This window comes from Morus notabilis, unplaced genomic scaffold (genome assembly GCF_000414095.1).
Source record: "Morus notabilis unplaced genomic scaffold, ASM41409v2 Scaffold574, whole genome shotgun sequence".
Taxonomy (NCBI): Eukaryota; Viridiplantae; Streptophyta; class Magnoliopsida; order Rosales; family Moraceae; genus Morus; species Morus notabilis.
In genome coordinates this window covers 324,273-347,071 of record NW_010365017.1, presented here as the reverse complement: position 1 = coordinate 347,071, position 22,799 = coordinate 324,273, and the positions used below count along the sequence as shown (strand labels likewise).

The following is a 22,799-nucleotide window of genomic DNA, read 5'->3' as shown; positions in this document are numbered from 1 at the left end:
ATATTATAAAATAATAATTACAATATCATATTATAATTATAATATCATGTTATTAAAATAATTATAATATTATTATAATATAATATTGTATGATAATATAATAATCTTAGAGTCATTAATATAATTATGATATTATTTGTTACAATATTACTATTATATTATGTTACGAGTCTGAATTTTAGATTGAGAAGATTGTAAATTTTAAATTTCATTAGGGGTATTATGGGTATTATGAAAGTTATCTTTAGGCTGCTTCTGATTTTGGTTGTAGATTCTTGATAAATTCTTCAAAAAGCACTTTTGAGGAGATTTATCAAACACTAAAATGAGCTTCTGCTACAAAGAGAAGCTCATTTTGAAAGGATAAAGCAATACCAAACTAAGCCAATATCATCCCACTTATGTTGCTCAACAATTTTGTCCCTCCAAAAAGATTATTCTCTGTACTACGAACTATTAGAGCTATTTAGAATTTAACAATGAATTCTTTTTTCTAATGGAGCAGCCGACGCACTAGCTCGTTTTGCTTATACTCATAATAGTGAGCTTTAATTTAAAGTTGTCAAACGTGACGTGTCGGGCCGGCACAGCACGTCCGGCCCCAGACCCGTTGCGGGCCTCTTTTTAATAATGATATATATGAGATCTATGGCTTAGGAGTGTTCAAAAAAAGTGAAAAATTAAAACTGACCGACACCGAACCGCCAAACCGATCGAAAAAAGCTGAAAACTCGGTTCCACATCAGCAAACTAACTAATTCAGTCGGTTAACCGACCGTCCATGGTTCATGGGCGGTTCAGTTTCAGTTTTGCCAGCCGAAGTGATCAGTTAAACCGTACCGACCGACCAACTTTTAAAAAAAAAGTTATTATCCATATATTTTAACCTCTAATCTTGTAGATGGTAAATATAAGTCCATCATATTATTGAAGATTAACGTTTAAAAGAAGTTAAATCTCTCTAACTTGTAAGTTGTGATGAAGAAATGAAATACGTAGCCATTTATATAGAATAGTTGAGAGAATATATTCTCATCTTTTTTCAATGTGGGACTATTAAAAATCTGATGTGTTTAAAAATTTAAGCAAATTAACGTATTAAAGTCTGATGATTTCATACAAGATGAAACAAATTAACGTCTCATAGCGAGCCATATATCTATTTCGTACGTAACATATATTGCCAAGATTTGCTTCTCTGATCTCAAGGATTCCTTCATAGCCTCCAAATCTTGTGGCTCTTTCGCCACTTCCATTTGCTAATTTTGATGGAGCAATTCTCTACCAACTACGTGGACACACTAATTTTGTTTCGAATTAATAAGATACTATATGGAAAGAAAAGAAATATCAATACATATAAGAAAACAAATTAGCAAAAGACAAAACAACACTCGAGCATAATCAAGCAAATCTTACTAGTATTATTTTTCTTGTCTATGACATATCTTATCTTTATTTTTTTTTTTTCAAAAAAAGAATAAAAGGTCATTTTCCAACATATCTAAAAGGTATATTGCTGACGATTCTTTTAGTAAAAAATTTGAATATTTATTAAAAAATCAATTGATTATTTTTTATTATAATTACATCAGAGTTTCTTCGGTATAGTCCGTCCTATCGATAATCCTGATTTTTATCTGTTGGATATGATCAAAATCACATTAGATTGAGAAAAAATGTAAAACAGATAGATTTTAACACAAATTTAACAGTTTTAAAATAAAAGACTACTGGTAGTTTATTTTTATAAGGACTACTAGAGAAAATTCTTACAGTCGTAATTATTGATTACTAGAATATATATTATTTTTAATTATATTTCATATTTTTTTGTAAATCATTTGATATACAAGAAAACCAATTATTGTTCTCCAACTTTTCCTGTCATTTTTTTTAGTTGTTATCCAACACATTTTTGTCCGTGCCCCTTTTATCGTCTGGTGATTATTCACTAGGACTTCCGCTATGTTCCCTTCTTTATTGTTTGTGGGGCTGTCAAATTAATCCAATTACATAATTATTATTGTAATATATGGCACTTGTTTTGTTGCTTTTGGAGACTTTTAAAGAATCTACAATAGATTAGGGCATTTGGTAAATTTTATTTTGCACTGCAGATTCAAAAGGACCTTCAAAAATAATGTTTGGATAAGTGTCTAGAAAGCTGCATATTTGTATGTATCTATTTTATTACATTATCTTGATCAATAAAGGTGTTGCGTTTTTGTTTATATCATAATTCGTATAATATATTGCATACACACATGGACAAATGTCATAAGATTTCGATATAGTTATTAACACTTTTGTAGCGCCCCTCTTAAGTTAAAAGTTAAAAACACGGTTGACTAGAAAGAAACATTAACTTAAATATAAAATAATACAACCACATAATAGAAAAATAATATCTACTGCAGAAATAATCCTCAAACCAGACTTTAGACCATTCTTACTCAGTTAATTAGAACTATAGAGCTTATCTGTATCACGGAAACTATATGAGCGACAACTCAATAAGTAAACTATAAATTAATTTTCATTTTCAAAATAATTTACTTTAATATTTTTGGCCCTTCTTGTACAATGTTAGACTTGTGTTATTAAAACCCTTTTCATGTTCTTATTTTGGAATCTCTTATTCCTCTAGGATTCGGCTATTATCACTATCTCAGTTAATTTATAATAAGCACAAGATTTCACAGTATAAAACACTTTTAAAATCTCATGAAAGCATATAAATATCTACATATATAAATTGAAAATTTTTAATAAAAACGTACTACTATTTAAGTGATGCAGTGGAAAAAATACTTACAAACTCGCTGATACATCAGCTAACAATATTCCAAACTCATTACAGCCATTTTTTTTTTTTTTCTGTTAAGAGCTCGAATGATTGTTTTTGCATCTGACTCTACAAAATGAATAACCAATCCAACGTCTAAAGCCCAACATAAACTTAAACGCAATGTCATTGCTTTCGCTTCTTCATAGAGAAAACGCGGTCAAACATTTTAGCTAATACCACACGGCCAGTATCAATAACTTTTTAACTATTTTGCTTATATTTATTATGATCAGTAGGAGTCCAACAAATAGTAGCGTCAACATTCACGTCTAAAGCTTTAACAATATCAGAGAAAACAAAAATGAAAAGGGTGGGTGTCAAAAGATATTTAAATGGTAGAGAAGTAACAATCTTATTAAAATAGTTAAAAGGGTTATTTTGGAGTTAATAGGAATGTGAAATAAATGAATTTATTTCGCTGATTCGAGTTTTTAATTCGAGTTGAGATGTGACTATATGTGATAGTTTTTTACTGTAGTAAAAAAGTTAGATGTAATTGTTTCTAAGAACTTTTTACTGTAGTAAAACTCGAATTTTAAACACGAATCGGTGAAATGAACGGGGTATTAATCATTTCAAAATTAAACTAGGTGCGTGTAAAGAAGCGGCGTGTGCCAATAAAACTACCCTTCGAATTTTTGTTAAGTAATATAAATCATAAACAATTTTCAATTTTAAATGTGATAATCTCATTCTTTTAACTAATATAAATATTTGAATTCCGTAGCCTCAAAGATGCACCTACTTTTGTATGTGTTATAAATTCTATTCTCTTTGTCTCGGTCTCTCTTGTTTCCATCTTTCTATGCTAAAAGTTTAGACGAGTGACAAAAGAAGCAACCATATTCCCATAGTTCCAACTCTCCATTAAACTAAAGCCATGTAAATTTTGACTAAGATAAAACTAACAAATCATAAAGAATTTACTATTGGTACTACAAGTTATAATATCAAGTTTAGACCAAGGGGTTAATCTGCAAGCACTATTAGGACTATGAATTATATCTTTTTAGCCCCAACATCCTTGAAATAGGGCTGCAATGCTGACTCTGCAGTGAGACTATCCCATTTCAAACCGCTCCACCATTGCGGTTCTCCTCTTATTTCCTTAATGGTATTCGCATTTCGGATATCAACAGGTAGCTTTCTGAGTAGATTGCACTTGACCACATAAATCTGCTCTAGACTTGGCCATGACTCTCTTGGTCTACATAGAATTTTTAGCTTAGGAAGGTTTTTCAATTCGAGTGTTCTCAGGTTTGGAACAACAGGATCTACACCCGATGTATGGTTCGAAGTGTAATTAAACAGCTCCTCCAACTTTTCACAGAAGCCCACCTTGATTGTTTCCAGGTTAGGCAGGCTTAAGATGAAGATCCCACAAGAAAGGAGACATTTCATTCGTGGACATCTGACGACCTCGATCAACTTTAGCTTCGAAAACAAAAGACCCAGATGGCCAACTAACTCCGAAATGCTCGCAAGATAAGTTAGGCCATGGAGATGAAGTTCCTCGAGATTTGGTAGCAAGTCATAAGGGGCAGCACATCCTCCTCCTGGCTGTAAACTGCTGTTGGAACTTGTGATGGTTAGTGATTTTAGAGCCATGAAACTACCAAGACTCTTCAAATCAGCATTGGTTAGTGATTTTGGATCCATGAAACTACCAACACTGCTCATTTCAGCGTAGTTCTCAGCACCATATATGGCCAAGTCCTGAAACATTTCATTCAGTCCCCAACAACCATTCAAGACCAGAGAACTCGCGTTCGACAACCACCATTGAATCCATTCTCCTGAAAGATTAAGCCCGCTAATCGTCACCCTTCTCTTGTCATGTCTAGTAGGCAAGGAATTCGCTGTTGTGCCGATAAAGAATTGAAATCTTCTTAATCTTCCTATCCATGTAAGATCCTCAGAGCCTAGACATGGGATGCTCTTCAACCTAATGGACAATGAGAATAGCCTCTTGAGGCATCCAAGCTCTTCGAAAGTGGCTTGCCCCTCTTCAACCTCACCCTTGGTACCCCAATGGTAACTGCTGAGAGTCATATCTAGAAGCTCCAAACAAGTCCATTTGGACACAATTCCAGCTTGAATTTTTTTTAGATAGTGAGTTCGAGATAGGTTTACTTGCCTTAAGTTGATTAACTTTTCCATCTCTTCAGGTAGTTCACTAATACGAGTGGCGCACAGATCAAGCGTCTGAAGTTTGTTAAGCGTTCCTAGAGGAGGTAATTCTTCGAGAAAGAAGCAATCCCGAAGTAGGAGAGCTCGAAGATCATGGAGATGAAGAAGAGAAACCGGCAATGATCGAATGCGAGTTCCACTCAAATTTAAGACCCTTAGCGCATGGAATCCTTGCAGGAACTGCTCAGGAACTCTTTCAAGTGGAAGGTTCCCTTGAAGTAGTAAGGTTGAGGCCTTAGAGAAAAGCCCCTCACAATCAGGTAGCTTGTTTATTTTGTTAGTCATGAAAGAGACTCTTGTGAAAGAATCCAATATCTCTACCTCTGAAATCTCACTCAAGCCAATTCCTGACCGAACAAGCGACTTAAATTCATCCTCCAGTGATGATGCAATCCATATGGCAACATCTCGAACCACATCATGCATCTTCACCGTGCCCTCATGATCACCATCCTCCAAAAGGCAAGAGTCTTTCAGAATTTCAATTACAGCTATTGCTTTATTCATCGAATTCTCAAAATCATGTTTATCATCTATCAAACCTTCCGCGAGCCAACACTTTACTAGTTCACTTACTTCAATACAGAAATCCTCAGGATACAAAGCACAATATAAGAAACAAGCCTTGGTGTTATTACCTTCTAACGAGTCATAACTCCACTTCAATGGGTTGTAGACCTGATTCTTTATGCCTCCTACACAAGGAACTGATCTTCGCAGCTCGTTCAAGGCATGTTTCCACAACTTTATCATGGCCTTTCCCCTCATTGCAGCTCCCACCGTGATGATAGCCAAAGGCAACCCACAACATTCTCTAGCCACCGCTTTCGCAAACGGTTCAATCTGCTCTAAACTCGCTACCTCTCCTGCATATCGACCAAACAATTGCCAAGTCTCTTCATCTTTGAGGATGTTCACTTTGACTTCAGTATCCGTCATCATCGCCCTACAGACTTCCAAAAATCGAGATGTTAGTATGATCTTCGAACCTTTCTGATGCTCAGGATGCGGAACCCCCAAGCAATCGAAGTCAATCTTCTCCCACACATCATCTAGTATGAGAAGAAACCTTTCCTCCCTCTCAAGCCGTTGATACAATCTCCGAGCTATTCTCTCAATGCTTTCTTCCCTTTTCACCTCCAAATTCAGCCTCTCAGCTATTTGTATCTGTACCCTCCTCATGTCCAACTCCTTGGACACTGTTGCCCATATCACAATGCTAAAAGGCTGTTTTAAACAAATATTGCTCTTGAGCTTGTTGTTTAAGTTCTTCACCAAGGTAGTCTTCCCGACTCCTCCCATGCCCCAAACACCGATTCTTCGGAACTTTTCGACATCCAATATCTTCACCAGCTCATCTAGAGTCCTTGATGCAGTTGTTTGACCTTCTAGTATTGTAGGTCCAGGAATGTACTCAACTTGTTCTTCTAGACATTTGACAGAAACTACTCCATCAGGAAACTTACCGGCTTTTATCAGATTGTCTGCGTTCTTGCGCGCTCTTGCCACTTTCCTGCCATATCTAAACCTTCCATTGCATCTCAAGAGACAACCACAGAGCTTCTTTTCGGTGCCCGGTATCCTTGCTTGAATTGATTCCACCTTGAGCACTAAGTCTTCCACTTCTCTAAGCCACTCTTTGACTTTGTTTTTAGGCGATCTTCCATCTTTCTCAGCTGACTCTAATTGATTCTTGATTTCAGCCATAACATCCATCAGATTTCTCATCTCCTTTTCCAAGTCACGGAAGCTCAACTTCCACCAGACAGTGTTCTTGATGTTGGAGCGTATGGATCCGCATAATGATTTTCCGGTTTCAGCAACTATTCCCCCCAAGATCGAAGTCAAAACTTCCATGGCGAAAAGCTTAGAAGGAACGTAAATGCAAGTATTCACTGGTTCTGATGAAAAGAAAAAAAAAAAAAAAAAAGAATGATATAATAGAGAAATATACTAGTGGAAAACTTTTTTATTTCTTTTTTTTCCTTTTTACTGCGTTGATTGTTGTAAATAGTCCAATGAATTAAAGGGACCGGAGTTTCCTGATGCCACCGTCTTCTGTTTGTCCCATCCACCCACACACACACACACACACACACACACGCACACAAAAAAGAAGAAAGTAGTCGAGTCAAACTAATACAAAGTTGACCCAATAGAAAAAATGAAAGCCTTTAGTTCAATGATTCGAGTTTTTAATTTGAGTTGAGATGTGATTTTTTATAAAAAAATTTTACTGTAGTAAAAAAATTAAATGTAACTGTTTCTGAAAATTTTTTACTATAATAAAACTTAAATTTTAAACTCAAATCGATGAGAACGGGCTTTGAATTATTCCAATCCATCTCGTAACGGCTTGTTCGCAGTGCTATTTCTAGGAAGCCAGTAGATGACCTGAGGATTGACTTTTACCATTTGTCAGTAGACTTTACAAACAAAGGGCGTTTAATACGTTAATTTAAATTAAAATGTGACTTTATATGAGTATTTTATTATAATAACAAAATTATATGTAACTGTTTTTAAAAAATTTTTATTATAATAAAACTTAAATTTTAAACTCAAATTGATAAAATAAACGGAGTTAAAAATTTCAAACCCAATGGCATTTCTAAAAAAGAGGAAAAAAATATGATCAGCAACTGACTCTACCGGTAAAAAAAGTCCCGAGAAACACCCAAAAAGAGATCATCTGTCTGATGTTGTTTTTCGACGGATTACGAACGTTTTTTCACTTGCTTGTTCTGCAATCCGTTCAACCTTACATGAAAAAAACACAAATGAAATTAATCATTTTCAATTTTTCTTAAAAAAAAAAAAAAAAAAAAAAAAAAAAAAAAAAAAAAAGGAAGATAGTACAAGAAGCCTAAATGCCTAGTAACTTCACTATGTCCCACCCATTCTCTCCAGCCAGAAAGGGACTTTTTAATGAGCCACTTTTTACCAACACGCCTATGTTTCTCACAAAATAATAATAAAAAAAAATAACAATTAAATAAATAAATAAAACTCAACAGGGGAAATATAGGACAAATTTTTGCGCAGAGAAGGAAGCAGAATAAATTTAATTAACAGATCATGAAGAGACAAGAGTTGTAAATTTGATGCTATTATTTACAAGTTATATCTGATTATTAGAAATTTATAGAGCCATTTATTTACAAGGTCAACAGTAGATGAAACCCAACAACATAGTATTCACTATCCACAATTTCCGCAACACAGTCCAGCCTCCTATGGCTTCTCTAAAATTCACCCATAGTATTAACACTGTTAATTAACCTTCGCGGAGAATAAAAGAATATCTGCACACACCTGAGAAGGAACAAGAATAACTCAGAAAGCAGCAAAGGGCAAAAAGAGCATTGGTTTAAGCTCTAAAAAGAAAACTGAAAAGACCAAGAAATGCTACTAAACAAAAAGGGGCTAATCTCATTTTTAGTCCCGTGACTTTTAAAACGTCCAAGGACGAGTTACAGATTTACAAAGTTGTCCAAAATTAGTCCTTCAATCCATTTGAAGGTTAAAATCTTGATGGAAAAAAAGCACAGTTTTCATAGCAACTATGCCATAACAAGTAAAACTACAAAATTAACCCTCAGTAAACAACAAACGGTCCATACACGCCTTCTTCCTGTCGAGATTTTAACAGTTGTATTGATGGAAGGACTAATTTGGGAGTCTGGGACTTTTTTTTTTTTTTTTTGTGCTCCGACTAATTTGGGACAACTTGGTAGATCAAGAAGTCAGTCTAGAATGATTTAAAAGTCATAGACCAAAATAGAATTTGGCCAATAGTCCCAGGACTAAAAATGAGATTAATCCAAACAAAGAGTAATGAATTCCAAAACTGTAATAAGTCTTACCAGAGTTCCTACAAGAGTGGTCATTAAATAGGGAACGCTGATGAGTAATCCTACTTATGTTAAACAAACAGCTTAAATAGGCAAAATATTACCTCTAATCAATCTCGTCCTCATCTTCAAAATGATTCTCCATTTTCAGGCCTTCTATGTTATTATTTACAAACTTGAGTTGAGGCTCCTTTCTTAAGCTCTCTCTATCATTTACAGTCTCAAGCTGAGTCGTTGTTTTGGAGCTGTCATAGGTATTTACAAAATGCATGGTATCTGCTGGCGTCTCCAGGCCATAACGCCTCATTTTGTCAACGCCATTGTAAAGATCTGTCGATGCAGCACCACAGTCAGTCAAGGAGTCGAGAGATCCAGAACTGCTTTTGCATGAAATCCTGCCGTTTTCAAACACTCCAGACCTCTGATGCAGGAATCTCCCATTGATACTGTTATCCAAAGCATGATTCCTGCAAAAAGACGAGAAGATATATTGTATACATGCATGTACAGGCTTAACTATTTTGTATTGAATGTAAGAGTGCAAGAAGCAGTAGAAACAAAGCAAAGATGAAATCATTAATAAACAATTGAGGGACTCAAAAGCTCCATGAAATTGGTTATTCACGAAATAGCTATATACAGCAGCTGCTCTCAAGCGAGGCAATGCTAAGCAAGAACAAAGTATGCAAATATGTTCCGTGCCAGGGATAGAACACCCAAAATATCAACCAAAAAGAATACAAGAAACTCCATACCTTGTTTTTTGGTACTTGGTAGTCTGGACATAGTCAAAAACTGGAACCAAGTCTTTTGACCTGGCTTCAATTGTACGAGTAGGAATTCTTTCAATCTCGACTTCCCCGCCTGAAGCAATGTCTCGATCCATGTTCACACCTTCCATCACCATTGACTGAAAACATATCTAGTAAAAAATTGAAGACAAAGAGCACGTCAAATGACATGGAAGAGAAGAGATATGTACATGTATGACATAATACAATTTCAGAGCCAAAAAGATATACCCCAGGTCTGGCCCATACTGGATTCCGAGGTTCATGCATGTGCAATTCAGCTTCTGCTATATACAAATGATGATTTTCCTCAGGAGTGATCTTTTCTTTTGTACCTGGACCCTTAATGGAATTTCCTTTCTTAGCCCCCTCAGGGTATATCTTATTGCTGTCTGAACTTCCATTGTCACCATATATATCCATATTATCTTCTCTTTCTCTCCTATTTTGTTTCTGGCATATATTCCATTTCTGGATAGCCTCGACCAGCAACCGTGCGTCACACTCCTGACCAGATTCATAAGCAGCGTTTAACCCAGACACAGCAGTTACTGTATCCAGACTTGTTGATATTCGTAAAGCATATTGTATCATGCAACCAGAAGGAGAAAACACCAAAAGGTGGTACTTGGCCTTTGAGGGGCTACAATCCAGATTTGAAGCCTTGCCTTTGCAGTTATGGAAAGATGAAGCTACAGCCCCTGAAAGGGAAGTCACTCTGCCAGCTGCAGCAGCCGCAGCACCAGTTACCGTTCCTCTCCAACTATTATTTCCGTTCTTTATTCGACTAACAGCAGAGAGAGTAACAGGGACACCAGCTGCACAAAGGCTCTGCTGATTAGGCAATTGTAGATTTGAATTTGGCAGCCAATGAATTGCTGACTTAGTTGTAGCAACCAATCCATTATTCTTCCCAGTATCCACAGCGGGTAAAATTACTGACCCTCCCAGAGGATTTAGGGCAAACAGATGGTTCGTCCCCCTAGAGGAACTAATCATTATCCAGTTGCTGTCATCACTGAAACTTATGTCCTGTATGACCTGAAAAAAAAAATTATATATATATATATATATATATATCAGACAACTGCTTGTTTAAAACAGCAAGACAATCAAGAAAGAAATACACAAGATTCTTCAATTACCGCATTTGTAAAACCCCGTTGCAGCCTGTAAAGATGAATACACGATGAACCTGTATCAGATGCAGAGGAACTTCCAGCAAAGCCAGGCATTATTTTAAAAACATTAATGTTATGGCCCTGAACGGAAGCAGTAACTAAAAGGGTACCACTTGGATCAAAAGATAATGCTGAAATAGAACTCTTGTGCGCCCTGAACTGAGCAATAACAGCTTTACTGACAATATCTTTGACAATTACCTGAATAAAAAATAAAAATAAATAAACAGGCAAAATTAAAATTAAAAAATTAAAATAAAAGAAAAAGAAAAAGTAACATGTAAATAAGCATGTTAAAATAATAATGACGAAATAAGCATATTAAAAAACTGCGAGAAGCTAAACATAAAAAGAATATGGATGGTATCCATTCCCTACATGAATAATTTGATATCGTGAGAATAGCGCAAGCAAGCTTGCTACCCAGAAGATATAAAATGAATCAGAGAAATGATTATATCAGTCAAATATGAAATGCAATAGCACAATTTGTTTGATGACATTAGTACATTACAGCTACAAGTGAAAATAAAATAGAAACGATAGATGCATACCACTCCAACACTATCTGCTTCTGCCAAATGGCCATTAACAGTTCCATTGCCTTTCCAGCTAGGACTCCCTAATTGATGAGAATTATTGCTGTCTGGCAAAAGCTCAGAGCAATACCTGGACAGCTTCTTATATCCCATGTCTCCCAGGGTCACAATTCCGGCTGCAATTTGCTTGCTTGATTCTTTTGCATAGTGTGCAACCAGGCTCCCGTTAGAAGGAAAGCCGGAAAAACTTGCTGAAGATGTCATATGCTGTGGACTCACACGCCCAGAATTGGAGACTACAACCGGAGATCCACTGTATGCTAGCCATCTGGGGCCCACTGCAAGAGGTCCACAGCTTATACCTCCAGAAGTTGGGCACCCTGTAACTATCGGATTTGTAAGAATGGTATAATCCCTCTCTAATGTTGTAGCATTAATACAGTGTATCTGCAAAACATAAGACCAGATTCTTAAGCCTTGCCTAAGCAGTAGTAATATAGACGGTATTACATAAGAACATGAAAGCATACCTGAGTTGCTAAAGAGATGGCAACAACCCGGGGACTGCACCTTACACAATAAACAACTGATCTGAACTTTATATTGTAGACATAAGATTGCGTCCGCAAGGAATAAAAGAAGACAGCAGTTGGTACAAAACCTCCATTCCTTGAGTCATGGCCATTAGGAATGGCAGCATTATGTGGAGTGGGTACCCCATCCTGCATGTTGTTACCTACAGAAAGGTTCCCATCAGCACAAACTACCAGTAAAGGCCTGGTGTCTGCAAACTTGTCTTCTGAACTCTTCGAGGCTATTAGTTTAGGTAACATTTGCATAAATGAAACAGGACCACCATGTCTAGAAACTAGGCCTCGGACATTGTCCGCCTCTTCAACATCCCAAACCTGGAAACCAGACCGGTAACCTAGCAGGAGTACTCGACGAGTGATACCTTCCTTACCCTCCAACTTGTCAAACCCAGCCCAGTTTACCTTTATATGTCAAATGAGAAAAAGTAAGAAGCTTAGAAAGAAAAAGAAGGCAGCAGCAAAATGGACAATTTAACACAAATCAATGAAAGTACACCAGTTAAGTTATGATTGCACTTTCCATATTTATCCTGAGTAAAAGGAAAAGTGCATCAGCAATGCTTTTACTATTTAAGTACCAGTAAACATTATACAATACAACCAAAAACAAACTGTTGACCATTGTCCATAAATCCTGTAGCGTCCAAGTCACAAGCAAAATCTCCTTCCATGTCAATTTGATTGTTATTCCTTAGTACATGCCTTCACCATATATTTTTCTACTTTACGCAGAAATCGGCTTTCACAGCTAACAAGTACATGCCCTATTCATTATATTTTTTCAGCACTTCACTGGATACCAATAACGTCATGAGAAATGAGCTATATAACAGAATCTATAGTCTGATAGTCAACAAGGAAAATGAGAGTTATGTGAAATGTCGAGAACCAGCCCTATACAGATTACAAACACTCCAAATGCAGGTGTTCTCTAATTATCAGGTACAAGCAGCCTGGTTGGCAAACTACAGCATAAGTATCAAGAGTAACTTAACATTGCAATCTACGGAAACAAGACGGTTCTTTGCTTTTCATTTATCTTTGATGTTGAGGAAGGGGAGATGGGACGCTCCTATTTTCTGAACTATATCCAGCCAACATAATCTAGTGCAGAGCATCAAACCTCGCAAACAGCTTGATAGACTGAATGATACAGCTAATAAATGTAGGATGTGCCAATCAAATCAAAACATAAATTGATTGCCGTCACTAGAACCAACCAACAACTGAAAGCTCCCGCATTTGCAACCTTAAGACTGGGGGAAAGTTCCAATAGCACGACACCAACCACCAATAATATATTGGAGAGCAGTATCCCAAACTATGCATCCACCTTTATCAGATTTCAGAACACCTAGAAAATTTGGGTTAAACCTAGCGTGTCTACAAAAATTGCAACGTTCCTCACAATAATTGGGCCGGCAAGTAATCGAATGTTGCAAGAAAACTGAGGCATGCTTGCATAACAACTTCAACCTTAATTATCAGTTGTCAGTTGAAACTGCAGCTTCTCCTGCTCACTAATACATTCCCACTAGCCCAGATTAAAAGACCGAAAACTTGTCACAGAACACTAGCTGAGAACAACCTTCAACTTCATACAAAACAGGTCTGCGTCCAAACCATTTTCTAAGTTCTTCTGTCGACAAACAAATCAGAAACAAAAATTGAAAAATCCCAATAGAAAAAATGGGCAACTATAATAAACCCATGAAACGTTTTTCCAATCAAACGCCACGCAAAATTTCTATCCTCACTGATTATTTCACCTTCAGTCCAAATAAAACTTTCCTTAAACAAACTCCATCATTCACTAAGTACTTTCACTAACTTTTAATTCAAAAGTCCCCCAAAGCTTTCCATGTGTAATAAAATTACACCAACTTTCCAAAAAGACGGTAACTTCTGCCATATTTGAATCTGATCACAAACATCTTCGCTGTCCTCAGCATTCTACTCTCAAATAACAAACAATTTCCATACCGGAAACAGCTAAAAACCCAAAATTCTCCAATTGTCTCAAAACTTTCCACAACATCTAAACAAAAACAAAAACACAAAACGAATTATGGACCTCGTACCTGATCCTGGCTAGCGTCGTCATCCCTCTCGACAATCGAGGAAGCCACCGACGCCGCGGACCGCGCGACGGTGGAGGCGCCAGAGGAAACGATCCGTAAGTAGCTGGAAATTGCGCGAAAGGAGCTGGGGATGAAGCCGTTGGTCCGACCAGGGCGAGGAACGCCACCCTGATGATGCTTGGAACCGCCATCACTCCTCATCTCCAGAAGAAGAAGAAATCGAAAGCGAGAAAAACCAAAAGCTCTTCGAAATTCGACGAAGGCGATGAACAAGGCTTAATCATAACCCCCAGGCTGTTTCTTTATCGAATCCCCCAAATGAAAAAATTACGCGTAGAAGAAGAAACAGCCTCACAATCGCAGTTTCTAGGTTTCAAATTTCTCCATAACCTTCTCAAAACAGCAGAAGAATCCAAAATACAAAATCGCAGACGACAAAAACAAACAAAATCAAACCTTCAAAACGGTGAAATTTCGAAAATTTTCTGGTTCGAAATCACACAGAATCAAAAAAAAATAATCAAAAATTCTTTTGTCGATTTTACAGAACTAGCTTTGCTTCGCTAATCCAAATCAATTTTTACAACAAATAAATCAAAAAATCGCTGGAGAACCAGGTAGGGAGGGAGATCTAAGGAGAGAGAAAGTTTAGAGAGAGAGAGAGAGAGAGAGATTGGATAATGGAGGAAGTTTCTTTTTTTCTTTTTTTCCTTTTCTTTTTCGGTTTGGTTTTGTGAGGAAGGATTTTCAAAGTTTTGGGGCGAAAATGGGAAATAATAATAATAAAACGCCCTTCAAAAGAAAATAATAATAATAAAACGCAAGAGAAGAATACCTTGCTTACGTCTCTATCTATTTCTCCCCTCTATACATATCTTTTATTTTTTTTATTTATTGAAAATAGAAAATTACTTTCAAAGTTTGGAATTTTGGATTTTTTTTCTTTTCTTTTTTTTTTTTTTTTTTCTGTGAAGTAAAACTTTGGCTTTTTCGTAGTTGAACCAAAAACCAACTTCCCAACTTCCTCTACACGTTTTTGTCTTTCTCAAGTCTCATTGTTGTCAAACAGTTAAAAAAGTCTTTTCAATTTCATCCCTAATTCAAGCAATTAATATTAACAATTTTTTTTTATAAAAAAAAAGTTGAGCTCTGAAGGCAGCTGATTGACTTTCAAAATTGGTAATTATGTTTCTTTTTAAAGGAAAAAATATGTAACCATTGAGTTAGTTATGTGATAAATGACAATTCTAAAAATATGTACCAAGTTAAATGGCCAAAATTTGTAATATAAAAAGATTTTAATAGACAAAGAAACTAAAAGACACAATTAGGGTACAAATGGTAAAACTATTTTAGTTTAGTTTTTTCTTTTGTTTTAATTTAATCTAATTTGATGAGAGAGTTGAGACAATGAGGAGATAAGGTAAAAATGACATAGGAATATAACCTGGTTTTGATAATGTTAAGATAAATATGCTTTAAAAATTAGAATATCGCATATTTGAAGATAATGATATACACGGAAAAAAATTGAGGGGGTAAAGTTATTTATAACTTATTTTTTTATATGATTTGAGTTATAATTTGAGTTATATATGTAAAAAAAATATTATAATAAAAAAATTGAATTTAAATTTTTATGAAAAAAACACTATAATAATATAATTTGAGTCATAAAAATAAAAATATCCTTATTTATTTACTTACTTTTATTTGACAAATATATTTATGGGAGAGAAGTTCATGTAAAAAGACTAAAAATAAAAAATAAAGTAGTTCAATTAAAAAGAAAAGGGTCCTTGGCTTTGGGGTTTCGTGAATGCATTAATGTGGACAGCTAATTGTTGGAAAGGATTAGACTTATGTTTCTTTCTGTGGTTGGCTCACAGAAAATACAAACTTTTCACGCGCATTGGAAAGTCAACCTGATTAACGGTTTAGATTGCGGGGCGCATTGGAAAGTCAACCTGATTAACGGTTTAGATTGCAGGTATGCTGTCGTTTTGTGCGTATTTGAAACCGTTTTTTAAAATGATTTTTACATATTTCAAGAATTAAGAAATGAAAATAAAAATGAAACGATATTTGTTTAATAAATATTTTAAAAATGAAAACAATGAAAATGATTTTTGTGAATGAATTAGAAAACAGTTGAAAGTTGTTTTCACTTTTCTATTTTCATTTTTTAGTACTTATAAATAATATTATAATATATTAATTAATAAACACGATTTTACTTTTTTATTATACTTAAAATAATCTCTTAAAAAAATCAATCAAACGCAATTTCAGAATCGGTCTCAAAATTATTCTCAAAACAATCTCATTTTTACTTTTTATTGAAAATAAAATCATTTTAAAATTAATTCTAAATGCGCCCATTATGTCCTGCAAAACATTGTAGAGAACGTTGATGAGACTTTTGAGTGGGGCTTGGGAGAGAGAGAATCTGATGAAATTGTGCAGCTTGCCTTGCAAGTAAAATTTCTCTCAAGGTCAAAACTCCAAACTCAAAAGGACATGATATGATATTTTACTGACGTCTGGCCACATGTTTTTTTTCCTAAAAAAATAATGTTAGGGACACCAATTATAAAGAAGAGTTATTGGCACAAATGATTTCTGATTTATTTAGTAAGTGATAGTTTAATCATAAATGTTTTATTTGGCAAATCGACCTCCAACGTTTAAAACAGGTACAATCTAGTCCTTTCCGTCAAGATCCGTCTAAAAGTTAACGAGAGAAGCTCACGTGATTACCTATGTGACCCAGATTGTTGGTGGAAAGATGAAATTACCCGTTTGAACTCTTCCAGTGACCAAAGACGAAATTGTCAAAAATCTAACCGAAGATAGTCGGAACTATTCCAGCGACCAATGACGACAAACTTGGTATGGATTTGTTCAGCTCGACGAGAGGAGTCTAAAGACTCCTCTTGTCGGAGGATTAGACGTTGGACGGCGCCAGAATCTGCATTGGAAGGTGTTGTGGCCAGAAATTTCAAACTAAAATTCTGACCGATCGGCGGCGAATCGGGCGGTGAGGTGAGCGGGATTTTGTAGATCGGCTCATAGGCTCTCTGGGTCCGGTTTCAATTCATGGTAGGTTGGCCGGAGGTGACCGAAATCGACAGCGGCTCTCTTTTCTCTTCCATCGTGAGTTTTTCACTTTTTTCTGGTTTACGTTGATTCAACATGGGAAGATGGTAAAGGCATGCTAGGTAATTTGGTCCTTTATGTGATTGCCTAAATTTTAATTTAGACTCTCAATTACATAACAGTTACTCCCAATTTCAACCCCAAATTCTCTTCTTCTGTCATATAAATCACCCTCAAATCAACGAAGGATGTATTTTTACACATATACCCCAAGTTAAGGGATCACTTACTAAATAGGTTGGGGACCATTTGTGCCAATAACCCTTATAAAGAAAGAATGAGTGAAATGGCACAATTAGTAGTGTGATTAGTAAATTATAGCATAATTTTTTAAAACATAGAGGCTTTGTTCATTTCACAACTCAAGTTTTATTGTAATAGTGTTTTCTCTCACAGAAATTCAAATTTAACTTTTTTGCTACAATGTTTTTCTCTCGCATACACAACTTAAGTCATAACTTGAGTTGTGAAATGAGCACACTCGAAGTTTATACACAATTTAATATCTTAAGCTTCAAACATTATTAAAAACCCCAAAATACCCTTAAACCCTCTCCTTCCCACCTCTATATTTCCCCACTCTAGTCAAGTCTACCATGGTCGGCGGCCGTCAACTTGTATTTACTGTATATACTTGTATTTATCGTATATACTCGTAAATACCATATTTATCATATATGCTGGTAAATATCATATTTAAAAGTAAATATTGTATTTATCGGTGATAGGCCGTTAAATGGCAGTCGACTACCGGTATATACCGTATTGGCTAATAAATATCATATTTACCAATATATATTGTATTCACTGACGGCTGACATCTGCAACCAGTAAATACCGTATATACTGATAAATACTGTATTTACCAGTAAACACTATATTTACTCATAAATACCAAAATCTATCCAAACATTTGACCACCAACTCCGGCGACCATTAAATACAATATTTATAAATAATACCATATTTACTCATAAATATTATATTTACTCGAAACCTAGTCATCGACGACCAATAAATATTTACAAGTAAATACATAATACCAACCAATAATAAAATCCTAAATTTATCAAAAAAAATCTTAGATTTATTGGTAAATCCAGTAGTTACTCGCCAGTAAGTAAATCTGTTATCATCATTAGCAGGAAAAAAATCATTTCTCAAGTTTACAAAAATCCAAACTACTATGCTGTGAATAACAAATTCAATTCTTGAAACAACAATCCCAAAATCACAAACTCATTAACATGTAAATTAGAGCCAAAATATTTAGGGCTTGTTCATTTGCATTTTTAGTGTGACTTAAACTCAGATCTTGATTTGAGTTAAGGTGTATTTGAATATAGTTTGAGCTGAGACTCTAATTTGAGTTTGTGTTTAGATGTGTTTGGGTGGGTCAAAACTTAAATTTGTATTTGGATAGTATTTTAATAAAAACTCAATGGTGATGAAAAATTTTAATAGTATGGTGGGATTTTACTCGTCTCTTTGTTGTGAAAGCATAGAAAAAAAAAATCATTTCAATCGGAATTAAAACGAAAAAGTTATGGCGTTTTTAATAATAGAAAAAAAAAATATTCTTCATTAACTTGAGTTTGAGTTGAGGAACTTGACTTGAAGGGGGAACTTGAACTCAGATTTTAGCCCCAAATTCAAGTTTAAACTCAAATTTTACAGAAGATCATGAACTTGAATAAAGTTATAACTTGAGTTCAAACTTTTTTTGAGTTTACGTGCAAATGAACAAGCCCCTAGAATCCAAAATTAACCTCAGTGGCCCTTTCAAATCTCAGATTCTTCGTCTTCGATCCAACACCGTCCTCCACAAAGCTCCCGTCCACGACCTTGGTGCTGCTCTGAGCGACGGTGACAATCTTCGTAGAAGAACTGTGATGACCTTCCTAGGTGGCTGTCACTGAAGATGAAATTAACTTGTACTTGCTGGAATTTCTTAAATTTTGCGGAATAAATTTTTTTTTTAAATATAAGAAGGAATAATTTCATAAATCGTAACAATAATTTCAAAAAAATGAATCACTAAATTTCTTAAAGCTTTTCTTAATTTCAACTAAGATAAAACCTTATAGAAATATCTTTCAAACTGAGCGGCATTTGAACTTTTGTTTCAAATACTCTTTAAAAGCCTTTCTAAAATTAGTCAATTCAATCGGACCATCTGATTTGACTTTAAAATGGATTTCGTGAGAAATCTTAAATTCAAGTACTTCTTAATGTCTTTTCAAAATCAATCATTTAAATCGTCATGTTTAAAATTCGTTTATTTGTTGCATGCACTGTTGCAACGTTCTAAAACTTAAATACTCAAGACTAAGGTTGTTAGCTACAACCTCAGTTTTCTTAACATACATATGTACATATACTTTTCAAACATACATGCTTGAAACCTTTGAATCATATATACATATACATGATTTTACTTAAACTTACTGCGGAAGATTTAAGTGTGAGCGGTATCCATTCCTATATCCACCATTCATCCTCCGCTCGCCACTGCCCTTCAAGAATCGCTAATAGGTTTCTTACCTATAGCATGAACATATCTGAATGAGCTTTCGCTCAACAAGTAAGAACTATCTCTCACAAAATAACTGTAAGTGCACATGAATAAATATGCATGAGCTGATTATGTTTAATTATGATGTCTTATCAGAGTCTTATTATCTTATGTTATCTTATCTTTCTTATTGATGGGCCCGAGTGCTCGTACAATTTGCGCGTAATCATCGGGACGTGGGGGTTTGTAAGGTCCCCAACGACACCGTGATTATAACTGAACTAAATGCCTCCCTCTCAGAGGACTTTATTTTTTTTTCTTCTCCCTTGTGGAGCCTGAGTTACCTCCCTCTCAGAGGCTGGTACGACACTCAACTGAGATTATTCTTATAAGTTCATCTTGACTTATTAAGGTGTATGTAGTATGACATGGCATCGCATACTATACACAAAGTATAAACATGCATATATACACATGTGTAACTTTTTCTTTAAAATCTATTTATACTGTAGTCGAGATTCCTACTTACCTGATTTACAGAGCTGTAATCTACTTTTCGCCAAACATCATATTCTCTTACTTGCTTACTTCTGAAAATAAACACTCATTGAGAGTGTTAGATTATTTGTCGTTTGTTATTCTATTTTAGCAGCTTATGAAGGAAATCTAACCATTTACTTAAGGCATGTATTCCTTTCTTTTATTGAAGGATAATTTACTATAAGGATCAATTTATTAAATCCTCAAAATCTTATTTTCTTTAATTGCCCTTAACTTCCACTTGCCTAGATTGAAAATCAATTACCCAATCTAGTAACTTATTCTCTATAATTTACCTGATTGGACTTTGTATGATATTAATGCCCAATTTGGCCTAGAAGCTTAATAACGGCATTTTAACTCTTAGACCGTTAAAATTTAGACTTAAGCGGAATCTCCTGAATTAATGCGGCGTTGGACCCACATCTAATCTTTGTAATTCTAAGGACCTAACCTTTTTGGCTCGTAAGTTTATGTTCAAATGTTTTTTTTTTTTTTACTCGAAAACTGGTAAGTTTTTAAAATAAACCATTTTTGTTGAAAACTTTCTTCATGAATATTTATGTTAAAGCGAGGTCTAAAACCATAATATTTTACTGAAATCACATCTTGGGTTCTTTGATAAACTTTTGTTAAAAACCAACACTGTGTTAGTTTTATTTAGTTAAAACTGTGCAATTTCTGAAATCTGTGTTTTACTACATCTTAGAGTTAGATTTTAAAAATCTATTCTCATGACAATTCTTTGTCTCATCGAGATCTAAAATTGTAGTTTTTGGAGAAAGTTGAAATTCAGCCTCTAAATGCCTCGTTTGGCTGAAAACAGTGGCTGCCAGTTTTTTTTGAAACTGTTTTGGACATCATGCACTGTTTTTTAAAAAATGGCTTAAAACTTACATTTAGAGTTAAAATTGGGTTTTTTCACAGTCACAAAAAACGTTCAAAACATCGAGAGCTATAAGTTCAAATTTAGAATAACTGAAAAATCTCGTTCTAGGATCCTCATTTTCACGTTCAAATTAACCAGAAAATTTTACTTCTAACCAAAAATAAGCAAACTTATACCAAGCACAAATATACCACATAATACTAATCAACTAACCTCAAAACTCACCAAACCACCATAAAACTCACACACCCTTATTACAAACTTATTTCCTCGAGAATCACAAATTACATCAATGGATTCTCAAACTTAAACTTTGCTAGAAAAGAAAATAGAAGAGAAAGGTTTTAGAGTTTATACCCTTAAGGAAAGAAAATCGTTGGTTAAACTCCTCCTAGACCACTTTGATCCACCTTCTCCTTCTTGATCTTAAGCTAGTATTTGTGTTTAAGGGAGTGGAAGAAAAATTAAAGAGAGAGTTAGGGCCGGTTTTTGTTTGTAGGAAAATGAGAGAATAATGAGCAAATAAGAGGAAAATGTTGCTTACACCAATGATCTAGTATTTATAACCCTTTGCTTAATCCCCTATTAGCTTTTAATTAAGCCTTTGTGTCCAACTTAATTAATCAAAATTTTACTTAAAACACCTTAAGCTTGACCGGCCAAATGAGAGAAAATAGTAGGAAAAATGTCATGATTTCTCTCCATCTTCCACCATCAAATCACATATGTCATGATTTCTCTCCATCTTCCACCATCAAATCACATATGTCATGATTTCTCTTCAACTTCCACCATCAAATCACATCTCATCCAACTAAATTTTAACCTACCACTTGTACTTTTGTCTCATCTCATAAGTTTTCCTGGAAACAGATAAAAATTATACTGAGTGTAAGGAAATACTTAGCTGATAGGAAATTTTAGTTTCTGACGGTTCCTTTTTTACTGCTTATTTACAGTTTAATATTAATCCCTGACTACTTCGATATCACAGTAAATTTTTACTCGTGCAATATTCTGAACTGTTTCAAGTCTTGAAATTTATTCTACACTAAACAAATTCTAAACTTAAATTTTCTACATTATATCCCCGGAATGACATTGTTTCTAACGGTGTCAACTCCCGAGCTCACATTGTACCCCTTCTACTATAAGTATTTTTCTTGTGACTTCAACCTAGCTGTCCGGCAATTAAGGATTTTCACTTCTTTTAAAATGTTAGAGCGTTTTTTTATACGCTGCTAACATCGTGCTGTGCTTGGAGATTCTTGAAATTAAGATTCTCAAACTATATATGTACTAAAAATTCCTCCGCCATAAAGTACGGCGAGAATTTATTGATCAAATTTACTTGATCGTAAAACATGAACTTAGCATGAAATCTGCTACAGAGTTTAGAAATACAGATGTTAATTCCATAAATCCTTCAGTCACAAAATATAGCCTAATATTTTCTAAGAAAATCCTTAGCTTAAATACATAAATTGTATTATTTAAAGTCTGAGATTTTCTCAGTCGTTACAAGAACGATCGTGAGCCTCCCATCTTAGTCGATGAACTTAGAACTCTGTCGCGAAGACAAGTCTCCGTTTGCCAGACAACCTCTTTCTGATCTC

General features: G+C 34.9%; 2 protein-coding genes across 2 annotated transcripts; both read right to left on the bottom strand.

Moving 5' to 3' along the window:
* Positions 1-3,779: 3,779 nt before the first annotated feature.
* On the bottom strand, positions 3,780-7,011 carry LOC21395146 (disease resistance protein At4g27190). The gene has a single exon (XM_010107287.2). The coding sequence runs from the start codon at positions 6,896-6,898 to the stop codon at positions 3,851-3,853; it is 3,048 nt and encodes a 1,015-aa protein (XP_010105589.1). The 5' UTR covers positions 6,899-7,011; the 3' UTR covers positions 3,780-3,850.
* Positions 7,012-8,134: 1,123 nt separating this feature from the next.
* On the bottom strand, positions 8,135-14,760 carry LOC21395145 (autophagy-related protein 18f). Its single transcript, XM_010107286.2, has 8 exons — positions 14,081-14,760; positions 11,937-12,401; positions 11,422-11,853; positions 10,832-11,068; positions 9,918-10,727; positions 9,651-9,817; positions 9,000-9,362; positions 8,135-8,356 (listed from the first exon to the last, which is right to left on the bottom strand). The coding sequence occupies exons 1-7, from the start codon at positions 14,279-14,281 to the stop codon at positions 9,002-9,004; spliced, it is 2,673 nt and encodes an 890-aa protein (XP_010105588.1). The 5' UTR covers positions 14,282-14,760; the 3' UTR covers positions 8,135-8,356; positions 9,000-9,001.
* Between the last annotated feature and the right edge of the window lie 8,039 nt (positions 14,761-22,799).

Excerpts from the sequence above, each read along its gene's own strand:
- LOC21395146 (XM_010107287.2), bottom strand. The coding sequence starts at position 6,898 with ATGGAAGTTTTGACTTCGATCTTGGGGGGAATAGTTGCTGAAACCGGA.
- LOC21395145 (XM_010107286.2), bottom strand. The coding sequence starts at position 14,281 with ATGAGGAGTGATGGCGGTTCCAAGCATCATCAGGGTGGCGTTCCTCGC. Across the intron at positions 11,069-11,421 it reads AAGCAGATAGTGTTGGAGTG|GTAATTGTCAAAGATATTGT; the intron begins GTATGCATCTAT and ends TTTTTTATTCAG. Across the intron at positions 10,728-10,831 it reads AACGGGGTTTTACAAATGCG|GTCATACAGGACATAAGTTT; the intron begins GTAATTGAAGAA and ends TTTTTTTTTCAG.